The 19,846-nt window shown below is 38.0% G+C and overlaps 1 protein-coding gene across 5 annotated transcripts in view; it reads left to right on the top strand.

The window, feature by feature from the left end:
• The window catches only part of LOC138851171 (tigger transposable element-derived protein 1-like), a 58,379-nt gene that overhangs the window by 18,708 nt on the left and 19,825 nt on the right, over positions 1-19,846 (top strand). For 3 of the 5 annotated variants that reach the window (XR_011391035.1, XR_011391036.1, XR_011391037.1), the window contains exons 4-5: positions 4,919-5,093; positions 5,898-6,019. Coding sequence is in view for 2 of the 5 variants with exons in the window: in XM_070079955.1 (XP_069936056.1) it covers positions 8,230-9,123 (894 nt within the window). In the remaining 3 variants the exon portion in view is untranslated. Of the gene's footprint in view, positions 1-4,918; positions 5,094-5,897; positions 6,784-7,826; positions 11,857-19,846 lie in introns of those variants that run through there. The other 2 variants (XM_070079955.1, XM_070079957.1) reach the window with 1 other exon arrangement.

Genomic DNA, 19,846 nt, shown 5'->3' on the forward strand with positions numbered 1-19,846 from the left:
AGTAGCTCACTCATTTCCTTGTTGTCATCTGTGTAGGACCCATCTTGTTTAAGTAGGGGCCCAATACTGGATGTTGTTCTCGACTTTGATTTGGCATAGGAGAAGAAATACTTTGGGTTTCTTTCGATTTCATTTATGGCTTTTAGTTCTTCCCGCGATTCCTGACTCCTATAAGATTCCTTTAGCTTGAGTTCGATGCTTGCTATTATTTTTCCTGAATCCAAATTGGCAGGGGTTGAGTATGTTTTGTGCCATTATAAATTAATATAGTCTCCTGTGCACGAGTTTCTCAAAGATTTTGGATAGCAATGGTAAGTTTGATATTGGCCTATAGTTGTTTAAATCTGTAGGGTCAGCACCTTTATGTATTGGTGTAACCCTTGCAGTCTTGAGTAGTTTCGGGAAGGTGCTAGTTTCTAGTGACTTGTTAAAAAGTAATGAGATAGCATGCGAGAGGACATGGGCCGCTCTCTTGTACAATAATGATGGGACATGAGACAGATTCCCTGAGTTATTTTTAAGTGACTTTATAATCTCGGTGACTTCCATGGGCTCAGTTGGAGCAAGATAGAAGGAATTTGGGAAATTCCCATCTAGGTAGTCCCCGGCATGGGCATTGGTGCGTGGGATTTTATTGGCGGGATTAGAACCTATGGTTGAGAAGAAGTTGTTTATCTTGTTAGCTGTGTCAGTGGGATGCAGTGGTGTTTCATTAGGTTTAGTTAGGGCAATATTCTTGGTTTTTTTCAGTTTTTGGGTCCCTAGAATCTGAGAGAGTGTTTTCCAGGTCTTTTTTATATCTCCTCTTGTGTCATTGAATCTACTGGAGTAGTATAGTTGTTTGGCTTTCTTTATTACTTTGGTGAGGACTGATGAATAGTGTTTAAGAATATCTTTGTGTATTAAGCCCTGTCTATATTGCTTTTCATATTGGTGTTTCTTATCAATGGATTTCAGAATGGTGCTGGTTAGCCATGGGCAACCAAGCCGTTTGTTTGTGATCTGTTTCGTTTTTATAGGACAATGTTTGTTGTATAGTCTAAGTAATTTGTTAAGAAAAATGTCTGTCCAGTCGTCAATACCATTACCCTTGGAGAATTCTGTAGGCCAGTCAACAGTCTCTAGGTCAGCTGTGAACTTCCTTATTGAGGCCTCATCATGGATTCTAAATGAAACTTTGTTGTATTCAAGTGGTGGTTTACTAATGTTTGTCAAGAGGAAGGTAGGGTAGTGGTCTGTAGTGCTATCTGTGATTATCCCTGATTTAAGGGGGGCTAGTACATTGGTCCATATGTGGTCTATTATGGTTGCACTTGTCTCAGTGAGCCTGGTTGGTTTAGTTATTGTTGGTATGAGAAGTGTGTTGTTCATATTGTTGATGAAATCAGTTACAGGCTGATCATCTAGTAGGCCAAGGTTGATGTTGAAGTCTCCAGCTAAGAGAAGGTGGTGCTTATTCATTTGTCTGTTTGTTATTAGTGCCTTTAGTTTCTCACTGAAATTTGGGATGTTTGTGTGGGGTATCCGGTAAATGGCACCGATTGTTATAGGCGTCTTAAGGTCTTTTACAGTAAAATTAGCAAAAATGTATTCTCCATATTCATCACTAAAGCAAGTGGTGATAATACAAGATAATTGGTTAGAGTAATAGATTGCAATACCACCCCCAACTTGGTATGGTCTGCAGTTGTGGATTGCTGTGTATCCTGGTAGAGGGTAGATATCTATTATGTCCTGCTTAAGCCAGGTCTCAGTAAGAATAATGCAGGAGAAGGGTGTCTTTAGTGATTCAAGGAGTGCCAGGAGGTCATCATAGTGTTTGCTTAAGGACCTGATGTTGTAGTTAAGTACTGATAGACTTTTAGCATTGTTTAGGATAGTGGTGGCTTGTGATGCTGTGTAGTAAAGGCAGTTACTTTCCAATAGGTTTTGATTGTGTGTCAGATTATGGAGGTTTAGATCAGGGTCAACGTGATCAATCATCTTCTAGGTTTAAATTATGGTTATTTATATCCTGAGTTGTGGGTTGAGTTTTAGTACTGATATCTGTAGTGGTGGGAAGTTTGGACAAGTATATAGCTATAGCATTTTGGTCATGTAGAGTATAGTCACTAATACACATAATGGAGTTGGTGTTGTCTATGTGTTGTGCTGGAATGAGCTAAAGTACAACTAGGTATAAACTAATAATTTAAAAATACAAATTAAAAATAGCACAAGACTCTCACTTGTAATTGCACTAAGGTCTAATGTAATGACTTTGGTATAGTCTATGTATTGAGCTAGAATGAGCTATAGTACAACTAGGTTTAATCTAATAATATAAAAATACAAATTAAAAATAGCACCAGGCTCTCACTAGTAATTACACTATGGTCTAATATAATGACTTTGGTACTGACTATGTATTGAGCTAGAATGAGCTATAGTACAACTGAGTTTAATCTAATGATATAAAAAAGGCACAAGACTCTCAGTTGTAATTGCACTAAGGTCTTATATAAGTTGTTTACAAGAATTAGAGTATAACTAGATTTAAATTGACAAGATAAAATATGCAAGTTAAGGTAGCAAAATAATAAAAAAAAAGTAGAAAAAAAAATATATATATGAGGTAGTTGGTACCAGTTAGCAAAAGATAGTTAAGGGCCTTGAACAATAATATAATTGAAATATACACTAATTGCACACACAATATAGTCACTAAGATATGAAAACAATCTTAGAATAGGACCTATAATATAAACTTATAATATAAAAATACAAATTGAAATGGTACTTGCAATTGCACCAGGGTCTGGTATAGGTTGTTGACAAGATCAAGAGTATAACTAGATTTAAATTGACAAAATAAAATTCACAAATTAAAGTACCAAAAGAATAATAGTAAAAAATAACAATGGCAATGTCTTGGGCGACATTGGTATGAACTCAGTTAATTGGTAAAAAGTTACAAGCAGTTAGTTCTCTAGATGAATGGGACTTTTCTGATTGTAATAAACTGAAGGAGGTAGTTTTACTTGCTTATCAGATGTTGCCAGAAAGGTACTGGCAGAAGCTTAGAGGACTAAAGTTTCAGGCAGGCTAATCTGTGGTGGAATACAGTATGGAGAAGATGTCTCACAAAATTGTAATGACTATTGCAAACAAACCATACCATGGGTGGGGTTAGAAGATTTCACTTCTGAACAAATGGTATCACTCAAAAGGTGTGGTAGACTATTATGAAGGTTTATTTTCCCTAATTTTGTAGAGGATCTTTTGAGAAATGTTCCTCCCGACCTTAAGGCATATCTTGAGAAGAATCTTGATGAGGTAATAGATTTTTAGCTAACTAAAAACTTGGTAGTAGTTACCATCCAGAACCTATTAATAATGGTAAGTTTTCTCCACCCATCAGGAATAAATTTCAGAAGTTTAATTCACATTTTCCAGCCTAATAACCACCACAGTTTTAATAAGCCTAATTCTCCAGTACGTACATGCCCAGGAAAGTTTTAAGTCAGCCGTCATAAATCCAGGACTACAGGGAACAGGTAGGAAGAGCCCAGTTCCCCAGGGTCAAGGGCCCCAGCCTATGCCTAGTGGGCTGGGGCTTTTAAACCTTATTACTGTACATATCACAATAAACAGGGCCACCTACAGCCATATTGCAGAAAGATGCTTAGGGACCAGGCTACAGCAGATGCATAACAATTTTGTTAAAACCAAGAATTACACTGGTTATTTAAGTGTATGTAGTTGTCTGAGGGATAATGGTTCTCATGAAAGATGCTGTTTTTTGGCATCAGTAGATGCAGTTCTGAACCCATTGCAGGAACAGACACCTGTTCTTCTATGTTAACCTTACCTTGGGGGAATTTTATCCAAAGCTTGACAGTTTATTTTACAAGGAATTCTGAACATGGCCTCATAAATCTAGTGAAAGTCCCTGCTCATGCCTTCCTTTTCTGGGTTAGCAGCAGATGTTTATGTTAAGGGGCACAATGGAGCATCTGTCCTTCTGTTATTGAAGTTCCACAAGGACTCTCATGACAGCTCCTTGGTTGAACAAAGTCAATGAGAAGGAAGCCCACCAGAGTTGTGATGGTGTGTGTGGGACCCTTGTGAAGCAACAAATCTGGTCGAAGGCGGTTCCATCTGTGTCTTGCGACAGATGATTTTTTTTTGCATCATCTGTAAATATTGTCCATATAATTGTTGCTGTCATTAGCTCATTCATTTTTATCTAGTTTACCATGCTATAAGCAAGTGAGCTAGGCAAAAGGCAACTCTTGTACTCTTTTTTGGAAGCCGTCAGAATAAAACAGAATATGTCCAGGCCGGATAATCAACCTTGGCCAGTTACCAGAGACGAGCAGGAGTGTTCTCGTTGGCTGCTACTTCTTCACTGCTCGTCCCTCAACCTTGAGCATACAGGTCAGGTGGGTCACGTGACGTGACTCACCAACACTCAGAGTAGTTGACCCAAAAGGGGGGGTAACCACTGAACACCACAGTTAAACATACACCAGTACACCGGGCAGAAGGCATGTTACTATACCTTCAATTAAACTTATCATGGCCATGTTACATAAATAATTATAATAATTGATAATAAGAATAAGCCTTAATAATATAAGGACGTTCATTTCCAATTTAGCTATTAAAGGAAATAACCGCAATGTAAAATTAAAGAAAGGTTAACAATAGGGGCATGACAGTGGGTTATGCCACCCACATTATAAAGAACCTAAACAGGCTTCTTCAGAGGTTCTGTACCTGGATTTCCCAGGGGTAGTACATGTGGTTCTTGTTCTTTTTCAAAGACCATTATGGTCATAACTGGTATGAAGGGAGTTTAGACTTGCTGGTAACATATTTGTGGCCAACTGCTTCTTGTGTGTGCGGTCTCTTAACCTTTTTTTTTTCTTCCCAGGAACATTGTAGGGGCAGAGATCATCATAGATCATTGATGGACCTATGAATTGGAAAACAAATCCTTCCTGAAAACCAGCAATGATGAAAAGACAAGAAAATGACCGCAGCAATCTTCACTGAATCACATGAAGGCCACTGCCCCAACAAAAGTCAACTAGAGGAAAGAACTGATGGTATGCATGTTTTTGTGTAGTCAAATCTCCCTTAAGCCATAGAAATGTGCCCCATTGAAGCATCAAACTTCAGGAATAATGGACCTTACTGCTTAACAATTTTGTTAAAATCAAGGATTACACTGGATATTAAAGTCTATGTAGTTGTCTGGGGATGATGGTTCTCTTGGAGCATGCTGTGTTTTGGCATTATTGCATTAAATTGTAGATGAAATTCTGAGCCCACTGCAAGAACACAAACTTCTTCTCCTTACCATGGAGGATTTTATCTAAGGCTAGACAGCTTATTTTACGAGGAATTCTGGCCAGGGCCTTGTAAATCATATGGAAAGTCCATAATAATGCCTTCCTTTTCCAGGGTCACAGCAGACATTTCTGTTTCTGTGCCTTTTTGCTTGTAAAGTAGGTCTCTTGAAAGTTACCAAGTATTGTTGATTTCTATCTTTGTAGGATTTTAGAGCTTACCTGGTTGTTATAACTTAAGTTAGTTTGTAATATGTGAGATAAACCTGCATCCCATTTTGAATATCTCTTGGAGAGATTTAGGACTTTTAAAGTAAATGTAAATGACTAGAAGTCATCTGTTAGCCATTTTAGTATAACTTTGTTGAGTCATGATGTAGGCAGTGGCAAGTAAATTTGCCAAAGTTTTAGTTTTGAGTATTATTCATTTGCTCTTGATTACAAGTTGCGGTAAAGATTGTAGATTTGAAGAGGCTTTTAAGTGTGTTAAATATCACTTATTTGGTGCAGGCAATAGTTTGTTTCTTAGATTTTTGAAATGCATTTGTTTCTGTCTTACAGGTTGATGAATGTGATTTTGGAGTCTGGGGAGCCTTAGCCAAGAAGACGTAGCCAGAAGCAGCGAGTGGAAACCAGAGGCAGCAAGTGGAAACTATAATAGGAAACCTGAGGAAAGCTACCTGGTATATATTATTGTTTAATTGTTAAAGCGAAGCAGATTGATGTCTTAGAAATATTTATGAAAGGTTACTTGGCTGTTATAATTGTAGTTGTTTATACGTGGGATGAACACGTGTCCTTTGTTGAATATCTGTTGGATAGATTTAGGACATTTAAAGTAAATGTGAATGACTTCAAGTCATGTGCTGGCCATTTGAGTACCAGTTTATTGGGTCTTGAAGATAGTGGGAAAGTGCCATGTAAATTTGCCAAAGTGTGTGAAATTAAAAAATAACATACACTCTGCCTGTGTGTGTTCCTCCCTCCCTTCCCTCTTTGCCTGTGGGTGTCCCACCCCCCTCTCTGCTTGTGTATGTCCCTCCCCTCTTGCTGAGCTTGCCAGGCTCTAAGGGAAAAACAAGTCGCCCATCGGTTCTGTCCTGTCAAAGAAAGAACAAATCAAGGAAGCTGATGTTGCGAAAGGTGTTAATATGCTAACCAAAAAAAGGCCATAAATAGTTGAAGAGGTTGAGAAGTTGTTGCTGGTTCGGTTAGAGGATAAGGAGATGGCAGGTGATAGTGTTTCAGAGACGATTGTTTGCGAAAAGGCAAATAAGTTGCATGCCGATCTGGTACAGAAAACTCCTGGAACCAGTGCTGATAGTGAATTTAAGGCCAGCAGAGGCTGGTTTGACAGATTTAAGAAGAGTAGTGGCATACACAATGTTGTAAGACATGGTGAGGCAGCCAGTTCAGACAAACGGGCAGCTGAGAAGTTTCTACAGGAGTTTAACCCTTTCAGGGTCCAAGGCCCAAATCTGAAGTGTCCAAGAATTTTCAAAAAAAAAATTTGTTATTTTTTCTTATGAAATGGTAAAGAATCTTTTTGTGAAGGTAATAAAACAAAAAGTACGAAATTTGATGGAAAATTGATGAAATTATGCTCTCGCGAATTTTGATGTGTCAGCAATATTTACGAATCGGCGATTTTGCCGACTTTGACTCCCATTTTAGGCCAATTACATTATTCCAGTAAACCAAATTCTTAGCTATTTCACTAGTGTTACTTCTATTCTATCGATTGAGTACAAGAAATCAGCAAGTCAACTGTTTCAACTACAAATTAAAGTGATCGGAAATTGTTAATTTGGCCAATTTAACACAAAGTTCAAAATATTCCAATTTCAAAATAGGGTCCAGAATAAACAATGTAGGTATTGCTGGAACTAAACTAACATTTCCTCTGTTCATTAGTTATGTTTTGAGGCTTTACAAATAAATTCTATTTTGATTTTTTATTCACATAATGAATTTTTATTCACACCAAAAAATTGAAGATTTACTGTTATGCAATACTGTAATAATTGTATAAATATCATCACCATATTTGTGAATGCATATTAGACCCACCAGCTGGCGTGTATTAGACGTGTGAGGTCGTTTGTTTACTCTTGAATATCGGCAAAAATTTAACATTTCTGCCACTTTGAGCTCAGTTTGAAGCCATTTCCAGTGCTAAAACCAATCAAAATCATCTCTATTTCTGTAAAATGTCTTCCATTCTATCAATTGAGACCAAGAAATCGCAAATACAACTATAAAAAACATACGAAAAAACACTGCAAAGTCGCTGTTTTAATCGAAAAATCATGATTTCAGTTTTTTTCTCTCATACACAGTGTGCTGCAGGATCTGTGTTAGATGTATTCTCTCATATCTAGGCCCAAATGTACCACTCACAGTTTATCAGAGTGAGCTGAGCTCATGACGTAGATCTACGGTTTGGACCCTGAACGTAAAGCCGTAGATCTACGGGACGGACCCTGAAAGGGTTAAGGGGTACATAGACACTGAAAAATTCAAACCCCAGCAAGTGTTCAGTTGTGACAAAACAGGCTTGTTTTGGAAGAAAATGCCAAAAGAGGACCTACATCACACAGGAGGAAAAGGCACTGCCAGGACACAAGCCTATGAAAGACAGGCTTACTCTTTTGTTCTGTGCTAATGCTAGTGGTGATTTTAAAATGAAGCCTTTACTTATGTATCATTCAGAAAATCCCAGAGTGCTTAAGAAAAACAATGTTTTTAAGAACAAGTTATGTGTCTTGTGGAAAGCTAATCATAAGGCATGGGTCACAAGACAAATTTTCAAAGAATGGGTCCATGAAGTGTTTGGCCCCAGTGTGAAAAATACCTCCTGGAAAAGAAATTGCCACTCAAGTGCCTTCTGTTAATGGACAATGCTCCTGCTCATCCTCCAAACTTATTAGACCTCTTGTCTAGGGACTTCAGTTTTATAAAAGTGAAGTTCTTGCCTCCTAACACCACTCCTCTCCTCCAGCCCATGGACCAGCAGGTCATTTCTAACTTCAAAAAACTCTACACAAAAGCAGTGTTTGAAAAGTGCTTTGAAGTGACCACAGACACTCAGTTGATGCTTAGAGAGTTCTGGAGGAATCACTTCAGTATCTACAGCTCCATAAGCCTTATAGGTAAGGCTTGGGAGGGAGTGACTTCCAGAACTTTGAACTCTACTTGGAGACAGTTGTGGCCAGATTGTGTCCAAAAGAGGGATTTTGAATGGTTTGAGACTGACCCTCACCCTGACCCAGCTGACCCTCTGCCTGCTGTGGACTCTATTGTGGTATTGGGGAAGTCCCTGGGGCTGGAGGTGAGTGGTGAGGATGTAGAAGAGTTGGTGGAGGACCACAGGGAAGAGCTAACCACTGAAGAGCTGCAAGAGCTTCATCTGGAGCAGTATCAGACCACAGCTGAGAACCTTGCTTCAGAGGAGGAGGAAGAGGAAGTGGATGAGGTGCCTTCTTCAAAGATTAAGGAGATTTGTGCCAAGTGGAATGTTGTCCAAATGTTTGTGGAGAAGTACCACCCTGAGCAAGCTGAAACAAGCCATCTTTGCAACAAGTTCAGTGACAAAACCATGTCCCATTTTAGGGAAATGTTAAAGAGGCACCAGAAACAGAGGACTGTGGACAGTTATTTCGTGAGACAGATGTCCAGTGACTCTCAAGCTGGTCCTAGTGGCATTAAAAGACAGAGAAGGGAAGTAACCCCAAAGAGGACTTTTTCTGAAGTCCTCATGGAGGGGGATTTTCCTTCCAAACACTAACCCGAACTCCCTCTCTCCTCCTCTCTGTCTTCCAGATGCCATTACCAATCTTCAATAAGGGTAAGTAAAAATGTTATTTTATATTTATATACATAATTGAACACTATAGTATTTGTTGTGTGTATGTAAAACTGTAATTAATCTCAATAAAATGTATTTTTTTGTGAATATTTTTGGGTTTTTGGAACAGATTAATTGTATTTCCATTATTTCTTATGGGAAATATTGCTTCGATTTTCAGACTTTTCAAATGTAGAACTAGCTCCTGGAACAGATTAAGTTCGATATTTGAGGTTCCACTGTAGAATGAATTGGAGAGTGTATAAATCTGCAATGGAGGGAAGGCGGGGTAGGGGTCGGCCTAGGAAAGGCTGGAGGGATGGGGTAAAGGAGGTTTTGTGTACGAGGGACTTGAACTTCCAGCAAGCATGAGTGAGCATGTTATATAGGAGCGAATGGTTTTTAGGACTTGATGTGCAGGGGAGTGTGAACAAGGAAATTTTTATGAAGGGATTCAGGGAAACTGGTGGGCCATATTTGAGTCCTGGAGATGGGAAGTACAGTGCCTGCACTCTGAAGGATGGGTGTTAATGTTGCAGGTTTATAACTGTAGTGTAAGCATGCCTCTGGAAAGACAGTGATTGAGTGAATGATGATAAAAGTTTTTTTTTTGTGGGGGGCACCCTGCCTTGGTGGGAAATGGCTGATATGTTAAGAATAATAATAATTTGGTTTACTTGTCTGATAACATTGAGGTTGTGCCAAAGTAGTGGTATTGGCTAATGTTATTGCTGTTATTATCAGCTAATTTTGATGGCATGGGTATCAGTCTAAACTTTAATATTGATATGTGTAGGTAGTGGGTTGGTAGACAGCAACCAACCAGGGAAGTATGTATAAATAAGTTTCTAAAAAAAAATCCCAATGCCTCTATAACAGACATTGCTCCAGAAAAATTAAACAGATCACAGCAAAGAGACTGAATAATCCCTGGCTAACACCAAGCATCCTCAAATCCATTAACACAAAGCATAAATATGAAAAACAGTATAGAATGGGTCAAATAACTAGAGAACAGTCAAAAAGTTACTCATCAGCACTTACCAGCCTGATAAGAAGGTTAAAAAAAATTGTATTATGAAAATAGCTTACATAACATCAAAGGTGATATGAAAAAACCCTGGAAAACTCGATCTGAAATTCTTGGAACTAAAAAGTTATCCAAAAATAAAGCAATCAAACTAACAAAATCAGATTAACCCCTACTCACTCCAACCGAAACAGCAAACAGACTTAATGTTTTCTTCTCCACCATAGGAAAAAATCTAGCAAACAAAATACCAAGCACAAACACCCGTCCATCAGACTACCTCATAGGTACCTACCCAAATATGCTATTCCTAGCTCCAACCAACCCCATTGAAGTTACGCTCATCATAAACACCCTTAAAAACAAGGCAGGAGACATAACTTGCCTGCTTTTATGTACAAAAAAGCTTCTCAAGTATTGTCACCAATTATTGCAACGCTCTTTAACAAATCCATTGAATCATCTACCTTCCCAACAGTCCTCAAAATAGCGAGGGTCACTCCGATACATAAAGGAGGTGACCAAGCTGACTTGAATAACTATAGACCAATATCTAACTTACCACTGCTCTCTAAAATCTTTGAAAAATTAATTCATAGACGGATCTATTCCTACCTCGTTTCACACAACATATTAAACCCTTGTCTGTTTGGATTCAGGAATAATAAAAGCACAAATGATGCTATCATACACATGCTAGAACTAATATATACTGCACTTGAAAAGAAAGAAGTCCCGCTGGGCATTTTCATTGATTTATGTTAAGCTTTCGATACAGTCGACCATGAACTGCTGTACTCCAAATTAATGCACTATGGTATCAGAGGCCACTCCCTCAACTACCTAAAGTCATACCTTAGTAACAGAACTCAATATGTGTATGCAAATGATGCAAACTCTTCCACCCAACCAATCACAGTAGAAGTCCCACAAGGAAGCGTCCTTGGACCACTCCTCATTCTCATCTACATCAATGATCTACCGAATGCATCACAGCTACTCAAACCCATATTATTTGCAGATGACACTACATATGTCTTTTCCCACCCAAACACAGTCATACTAGCAAACACAGTCAATGCTGAATTACAGAAAATATCTGCCTGGATGATGACTAACAAACTTACCCTGAACACTGATAAAACCTATTTCATTCAGTTTGGAAACAAAGCTGTAAATGATCCAGTTAACATAACGCTAAATGGATCATCAGTCACAAGACTCACAGAGGGAAAATTCCTAGGTATCCACCTTGACAGTAGCCTTAAGTTCCAGACACACATACAACAAATCACCAAGAAAATCTCCAAGACTGTAGGCATACTATCAAAGATAAGGTACTACGTTCCACAATCAGCTCTCCTGGCACTGTACCATTCACTCATATACCCTTATCTTACATATGGAATTTGTGCATGGGGATCAACAACATCCAATCACCTAAAACTCCTAATAACCCAGCAAAAGGCAGGAGTAAGAATGATAACAAATTCCCACTCCTACCAGCATACTCCACCAATTTTCAAAAGTCTGAATCTGCTCACCATTAAGAACATCCATACTTATTCATGTGCCTACTACATACACAGAACAATACACGCAAATATGAACCCCCCACTCAAACTTCTCCTCACCAACCTAAACAGGACACATGACCACAACACAAGACACAGATCTCTTTTTGATATACCTCGTGTCCATATCACACTGTAAAAACTCTATGCACATAAAGGGCCCCAAAATATGGAATTCATTACCAGAAGATATTAAAGTAACTCAGTCTGAAAATAAATTTAAGACTCTTCTCAAAAGCCACTTAATCACCCTAGACTAAATGCTAAATACTCAGTACACACTTCTCACCTATGTACTCCCACATCATAACTGAAACAATCACATTGAACCTTTTATCCATTGTTGACAGGAATATAATTGAATCATTGTTTTCACAAAAAGCGCTTTCGAATATAAATATATCTTTGTATTATTCAAATTTTGATTCATTTATAATTAATATTCTACTCTACACCTATGAAATAATTACTATCCGACTGTACAACTATGATATACTCCTTAGTATTAAGTAGACTGTAAGCCAATAATGTTAAGTTGGCCCATAATGCCTAGGCATAATAGAGGCTGTCTTTGCATTGCAACCCACTACTGTAAATACAAAATCTCAATGTACTGTTTGCAAAGACATAAAATAAATAAATAAAATAAATAAATAAAATAAATAACATGTATGTGTAGTGTGACCTAAGTGTAAGTAGAAGTAGCAAGACGTACCTGAAATCTTGCATGTTTATGAGACAGAAAAAAGACACCAGCAATCCTACCATCATGTAAAACAATTACAGGTTTCCGTTTTACACTCACTTGGCAGGACGGTAGTACCTCCCTGGGCAGTTGCTTTCTATCAACCTACTACCTAGGCAATAATTAAATATGTAGTCTTAATTTCATTTTTTTATATAGTACAGTGGAACCTCTACTTGCGAGTTTAATCCATTCCATGACCTTGCTCGCAACTGGATTTCCTCGTTTGCAGAGTCAATTTTCCTCATTTAAATTAACTGAAATGCAATTAATCCGTTCCAGTGGAATTCTGTACTTCAATAATTTCACTAATATCAACTCTACGGCTTATTTATCTATCTCGCTTCATCTAATATGGCATAATAAACAATATAAAATAACATAGAAACCTGATATACTCTAAAATGAATAAAATATGTCATTCATGTAGTGGTATGGGCGGTGTCAGCAGTGGACGAGAGTTTGTCTGGACACAGGGCAAAATACTTCATGAACAATTTCGCTAATATCATCTATCACAGTTCATCTGATATGACATAACAAATAATATAGCTAACATAGAAACACGATATATACTCAAAAATGAATAAAATATGTCATTATGTAACAGGTGGAGGCGGCCACAACCGCTCCCTCTTTGTTGTGGTAAACACTGCCATCTAGTGATGGCCTTTTGAAGCCATCTATTATTATAATTATTATATGTAGTACATTATTATATATGTATTATTATTATACAGTGGAACCTCAAAAATCGAATGTATCACATATCGAACGTTTCGAAAATAAGACCATTTTTTCGGACAAACTGTGTTCCTATTATCGAACGCGCCCATATTTTCGGACCGCCGGGTACGGGACCTGTCCGCTGGCCCGCTCTGTCCACGTCCCCACGCAGGCGCCGTGAGCAGTCTAGCTTTGTTTATGCTTGAATGAACACTAACCTGCGATCTCATTCACACATTTTATGATTATTTAATTGTGTTTAGTGCTTGTGGGGCTGTGAAATAAGCTGCCATGGGCCCAAAGAAACTTGCTAGCAGTACCCCTGTGGTAAAGAAAGTGAGAAACACCATAGATGTGAAGAAGGAAATAATACAGAAGTATGAGAGTGGTGTGAGACTTGCTGAGCTTGCCAGGATGTACAGAGGACTGTGGACAGTTATTTTGTGAGACAGAAACAGACGACTGTGGATAGTTATTTTGTGAGACAGAAACAGATGACTGTGGACAGTTATTTTGTGAGACAGAAACAGATGACTGTAGACAGTTATTTTGTGAGACAGAAACAGATGACTGTGGACAGTTATTTTGTGAGACAGAAACAGATGACTGTAGACAGTTATTTTGTGAGACAGAAACAGATGACTGTGGACAGTTATTTTGTGAGACAGAAACAGATGACTGTGGACAGTTATTTTGTGAGACAGAAACAGATGACTGTGGACAGTTATTTTGTGAGACAGAAACAGATGACTGTGGACAGTTATTTTGTGAGACAGAAACAGATGACTGTGGACAGTTATTTTGTGAGACAGAAACAGAGGACTGTGGACAGTTATTTTGTGAGACAGAAACAGAGGACTGTAGACAGTTATTTTGTGAGACTGGGGTCCAGTGACTCAAGCTGGTCCTAGTGGCATTAAAATACAGAGAAGGGAAGCAACCCCAGAGAGGGCTTTGATACCGGAAGTCCTCATGGAGGGGGATTCTCCTTCCAAACACTAACCCCAACTCCCTCTCTCCTCCTCCCTATCTTCCAGATGCCATCACCAATCTTCAATAAAGGTAAGTAAATATGTTATTTTATATGTATTACTATACATAATCAAAAACTTTAGTATTTATTGTATGTAAAACTGTAATTAATCTCAATAAAATGTATTTTTTTTTTTTTGTGAATATTTTTGGGTTTCTGGAACGGATTAATTGTATTTCCATTTTTTCTTATGGGAAATATTGCTTCAAATTTCAGACTTTTCAAATTTAGAACTAGCTCCTGGAACGGATTAAGTTCAAAATTTGAGGTTCCACTGTACATTACAGTATATTATTATTATTATTATATTATACTATTATTATACATATTGTTATTATTCATATTATTATTATTATACATATTATTATTATCATTATTATTATTATATAAATTATTTGTAATTTTTATTCACACAAAAAATATAAGATTTACTGTTATTCCTTATTGCAATAATTGTATAAATATGTCAACCCATTCACGACTGCATATTTATTTATTTATTTATTTATTTAAAAATTTGAGCACACATACAGAGGTACAAAAAATACAGATAAGAGCAGCATGCCAAAGCCACTTATACTATGCATAGCATTACGGGCTGGCTTAAAATTAACTTAAGATTAACTAAGCAATGATGAAATCAGTGATAAAACTTTAATGTAAACAGATTACTATAAAGCACAAGTGAGTATTACAAAGACAGGTCATATGGTTGCATGCATTGTTGTACATTCAGTAGAATGGAGTATTCTGTTAGGTAGTGTATTTAAAAAATAATAAAGTTAGATTGGGTTTTAGGTTTAACATTTATGTGATATAATTGTGAGAAACATTTAAGATATACAATTTATAAGGTTCAGTTATTCAGTATTTATTTGGTTTTGGGTGAGTAAGTGATCTTTGAGAAGAGACTTGAATTTATAAACAGGTAGTGTTTCTTTTATATTTACAGGTAATGAATTCCAGATTTTAGGGCCTTTTATGTGCATTGAGTTTTTGCATAGTGTGAGATGGACACGAGGAACATCAAAGAGTGATCTGTGCCTTGTGTTATGGTCATGTGTTCTGTTGAGGTTGGCAAGGAGATGTTTGAGGGGAGGGTTAATATCAGAGTTAAGTGTTCTATGTATGTAATAGGTGCAGTAATAAGTATGGATGTTTTGTATGGTGAGTAGGTTTAGTGTATTGAATATTGGTGGAGTGTGCTGCCTATAGTGAGAATTTGTTATCATTCTAACTGCAGCCTTTTGTTGGGTAATTAGTGGTCTGAGATGGTTACTTGTTGTTGAGCCCCATGCACAAATTCCATAGGTGAGATAGGGGTAAATAAGAGAGTGATATAGGGCCAGGAGGGCTGACTGTGGAGCATAGTACCGTATCTTCGATAGTATGCCTACAGTCTTGGAAATTTCCTTAGAAATTTGTTGTATATGTGTATGAAATTTGAGTCTATTATCAAGGTGGATTCCTAAGAATTTTCCCTCTGTTAGCTTTGTGATAGGTGATCCGTTTATCATTATGTTAAGAGGGACATCTGTAGCTCTGTTACCAAACTGAATGAAGTAGGTTTTGTCAATGTTTAGTGTAAGTTTGTTAGTCCTCATCCAGGTAGATATTTTCTGTAATTCGGTATTTACAGTATTGGCTAGCGTGACTGGGCTCGGGTGGGAGAAGACGTATGTAGTGTCATCTGCAAATAGTGTGGGTTTGAGTAATTGCGAAGCATTTGGTAGGTCATTTATGTATAGGAGAAAGAGAAGAGGGCCAAGGACACTTCCCTGTGGGACACCAACTGTAATTGGTTGTGCAGAAGAGTTTGCCCCATTTGCATACACATATTGGCTTCTGTTGCTGAGGTATGACTTGAGGTAGTTGAGGAAGTGCCCTCTTATACCATAGTGTGACAATTTTACGTGGAGCAAGTCATGGTTAACTGTATCAAAAGCTTTATGTAAGTCAATGAAGATCCCCAGTGGGACTTCTTTTTTCTCTATTGCAGTGTATATATGTTCTAGCATGTGTATAATAGCATCATTAGTATTTTTATTTGGCCTGAATCCAAATTGGCAGGGGTTGAGTATGTTTTGGGAGATAAGGTAGGAGTAGATTCGTTTATGAATTAATTTTTCGAAGATTTTTGAGAGAGGGTGTAAGTTGGATATTGGCCTATAGTTATTCAACTCTGTTTGGTCTCCTCCTTTGTGGATCGGGGTGACCCTTGCTATTTTGAGTACTGTAGGGAAGGTGGAGGATTCAATGGATTTGTTAAAGAGTGTTGCAATGATTGGTGATAGCACTTGTGACACTTTTTTGTATATAAAGGGTGGTAAGGTATTTAAATCTCCTGCCTTGTTTTTTAGTGTGTTGATAATAAGGGAGACTTCGTATGGGTTAGTCGGAGCTAGGAACAGTGTGTTCGGGTAGTTGGAATGGACAGTGACGTCATTTGTTTACTCTGAAACAGCTAAGCAATGGACCATTTCTCCTAGGTTGAGCTCAATTTCAAGGCACTTTTCGTCATGAAAGCAATCAAAATCGTATCTATTTCTGTAATATATCTTCCATTCTATCAAATGAGACCAAAAAAACGAGAATACAACCATAAAATCCATTCAAAATTACCACTAAGGGGTGGCTAATTGCTGAGAAGTGAACTCTGTTATTTATGCTTAGATTTCTTTCATTTTAGGTGTAGGTTAAGAAGCATCTTTCCATCATACATTGCCCAAGTTTCAATAAGATAGTCCAACAAACAAATGAGATACAATTCCCGAGATCAAGAGCAAGAGCCCCTCACCAGTGTCAAGGAACCTGCCTTGAGGTCTGCTCACTTGTGGAAATTTGCTCGCGTATGGAAGCAAAAAATCGACCCATCGACTGCTCGTATTTGGAAAAACTCGCACGTGGACACGCTCGCAAGTAGAGGTTCCACTGTATATACTATTGAAGGGACTGTTAAAATATGGTAAGGCATCATTGTTTACTCCAAAATCCTCTTCAGAACAATGCTTCCACACTTCTCAAGATCTTTTTTAAGTGACAATTCAAGCATTTTACCAATATCCAGGATTTCCTCAAGTAGCTCCTACAGTGTTAAGTAGTTTATCTTCAAGTTCTTCTTAATCATACTATTTTTTATTGGCTTCTTTCCTATGAATTTGGTTCCTCAGGCAGCTCCTTCTTTGTCAACCTCTTGCAGTATTTCATTTGCATCTTCAAACTCCTCATAACTTGGTTCTTGCCAGATCTACAATTTCCTCAACCTACCTCCATCCTTACTTAGGGGAAAATGAAATAAATTATTCACCACTGAAGGTCATAATTAACCCTACCCTTCATTTACACAAGAACATCTGCGATGTTAAATTTATGCCATTACTCTGGCGCAACAGTCTCGGAACCACCATCCATTACTCTGATGAGTTTTTACATAACGGGGCACATGTATTTGTGCTGAAATGTCTTTCTGACTTCTCCATTATCAAGAGTGAGTGAGGAGAACCTTGAATACAAGATTATCTTTCTGGCCAGGTATATCTTGACTGCAGGAATAAAATAATGCTTTAATTAACAGACAGGGTTTGTCTTGATGTTTTACAGCACTGTAAATTACCATTGCCTTGCGATTGAACTGTTACATTTGTTCAGAGAAGCAAGGTAATGTTTACTTCCTTTGCAACAAGCTGCACTTTTTACTTGCTCGTTAATGTAGGTTCTTCATGGCATGCACCTTCAAGGTTGTCCTATATTGTCACCATTAAACACTCAGTTTAGATTGGAACCGTTCTCAGAAATAATTTGCTTAGAGTATGCAGGGAAATTTTGCATGGCAATATGATCAGCTGGTGTACTCTTGACTCCACACCTTGTATTATGAAGTTGATTGTCCTTTCCTGATGTTTTCAAATAGTCACGCAAACATAATGTTGTAAACACTCTCCTTAAGCAATGTTTTGCAGTATTGTAAATGAGGGTTTTGTGTCTTACTTTCTGAGTATTAAGTGGGGACACTTTCCTTGTTTTCTTCTTAGTCTTTACACTTGTTAACATTTCCTTGTGTTCTGTCTAATTGTATGTATGGTGAATTATTTTTATTTATTTTTATTACACATCGGCCGATTCCCACCAAGGTGGGGTGGCCCCAAAAAAGAAAACCTTTCATCATTCACTCCATCACTGTCTTGCCAGTGGGGTGCTTTACACTACAGTTATAAAACTGGAACATTAACACCCCTCCTTCAGAGTGTAGACACTGTACTTCCCATCTCTAGGACTCAAGTCCAGCCTGCCAGTTTCCCTGAATCCCTTCATAAATGTTACTTTGTTCACACTCCAACAGCATGTCGAGTATTAAAAACCATTTGTCTCCATTCACTCCTATCAAATACGCTGACACATACTTGCTGGAAGTCCAAGCCCTTAGCACACAAAACCGCCTTTACCCCCTCCCTCCAACCTTTCCTAGGCTGACCCCTACCCTGCCTTCCCTCCACTACAGATTTATACACACTCGAAGTCATTCTGTTTTGTTCCATTCTCTCTACATGTCTGAACCACCTTAACAACCCTTCCTCAGCCCTCTGGATAATAGTTTTGGTAATCCCACACCTCCTCCTAATTTCAAAACTACAAATTCTCTGCATTATATTCACACCACACATTGCCCTCAGACATGACATCCCCACTGCCTCCAGCCTTCTCATTGCAATATTCACCACCCATGCTTCACACCCATATAAGAGTGTTGGTATAACTATACGTACTCTCATACGTTCCCCTATTTGCTTCTACGGACAAAGTTTTTTGTCTCCACAGACTCCTAAGTGCACCACTCACTCTTTTCCCTTCATCAATTCTATGATTCACCTCATCCTTCATAAACCCATTTCCTGACACATCCACTCCTAAATATCTGAATACATTCACCTCCTCCATACTCTCTCCCTCCAATCTGATATCCAGTCTTTTTGTTATCCTCGTCACCTTACTCTTTCCTATATTCACTTTGAATTTTCTTCTTTTACATACCCTACCAAATTCATCCAGACAAAACATACAAGCATTATGCATCACATATGCATATTTAACCCTTTGACTGTTTACGCAGTATAAATACGTCTTACACGCCACTGTTTCTGACGTATATACAGTGGACCCCCGGTTAACGATATTTTTTCACTCCAGAAGTATGTTCAGGTGCCAGTACCAACCGAATTTGTTCCCATAAGAAATATTGTGAAGTAGATTAGTCCATTTCAGACCCTCAAACATACACATACAAACGCACTTACATAAATACACTTACATAATTGGTCACATTCGGAGGTAATCGTTATGTGGGGGTCCACTGTATACCCATAAATTCTAGAGGCTTCAAATCAAGCAGGAGAAACCTGGTAGGCCCACATGTGAGAGAATGGGTCTGTGTGGTCAGTGTGCACCACATAAAAAAAATCCTGCAGCACACAATGCATAATGAGAAAAAAAAACTCTGACCGTTTTTTTGGATTAAAACGCCGACTTTGAGGTGCATTTTCATATAGTATTTATCGTTG

Source organism: Cherax quadricarinatus, unplaced genomic scaffold (genome assembly GCF_038502225.1).
Source record: "Cherax quadricarinatus isolate ZL_2023a unplaced genomic scaffold, ASM3850222v1 Contig58, whole genome shotgun sequence".
Classification (NCBI taxonomy): Eukaryota; Metazoa; Arthropoda; class Malacostraca; order Decapoda; family Parastacidae; genus Cherax; species Cherax quadricarinatus.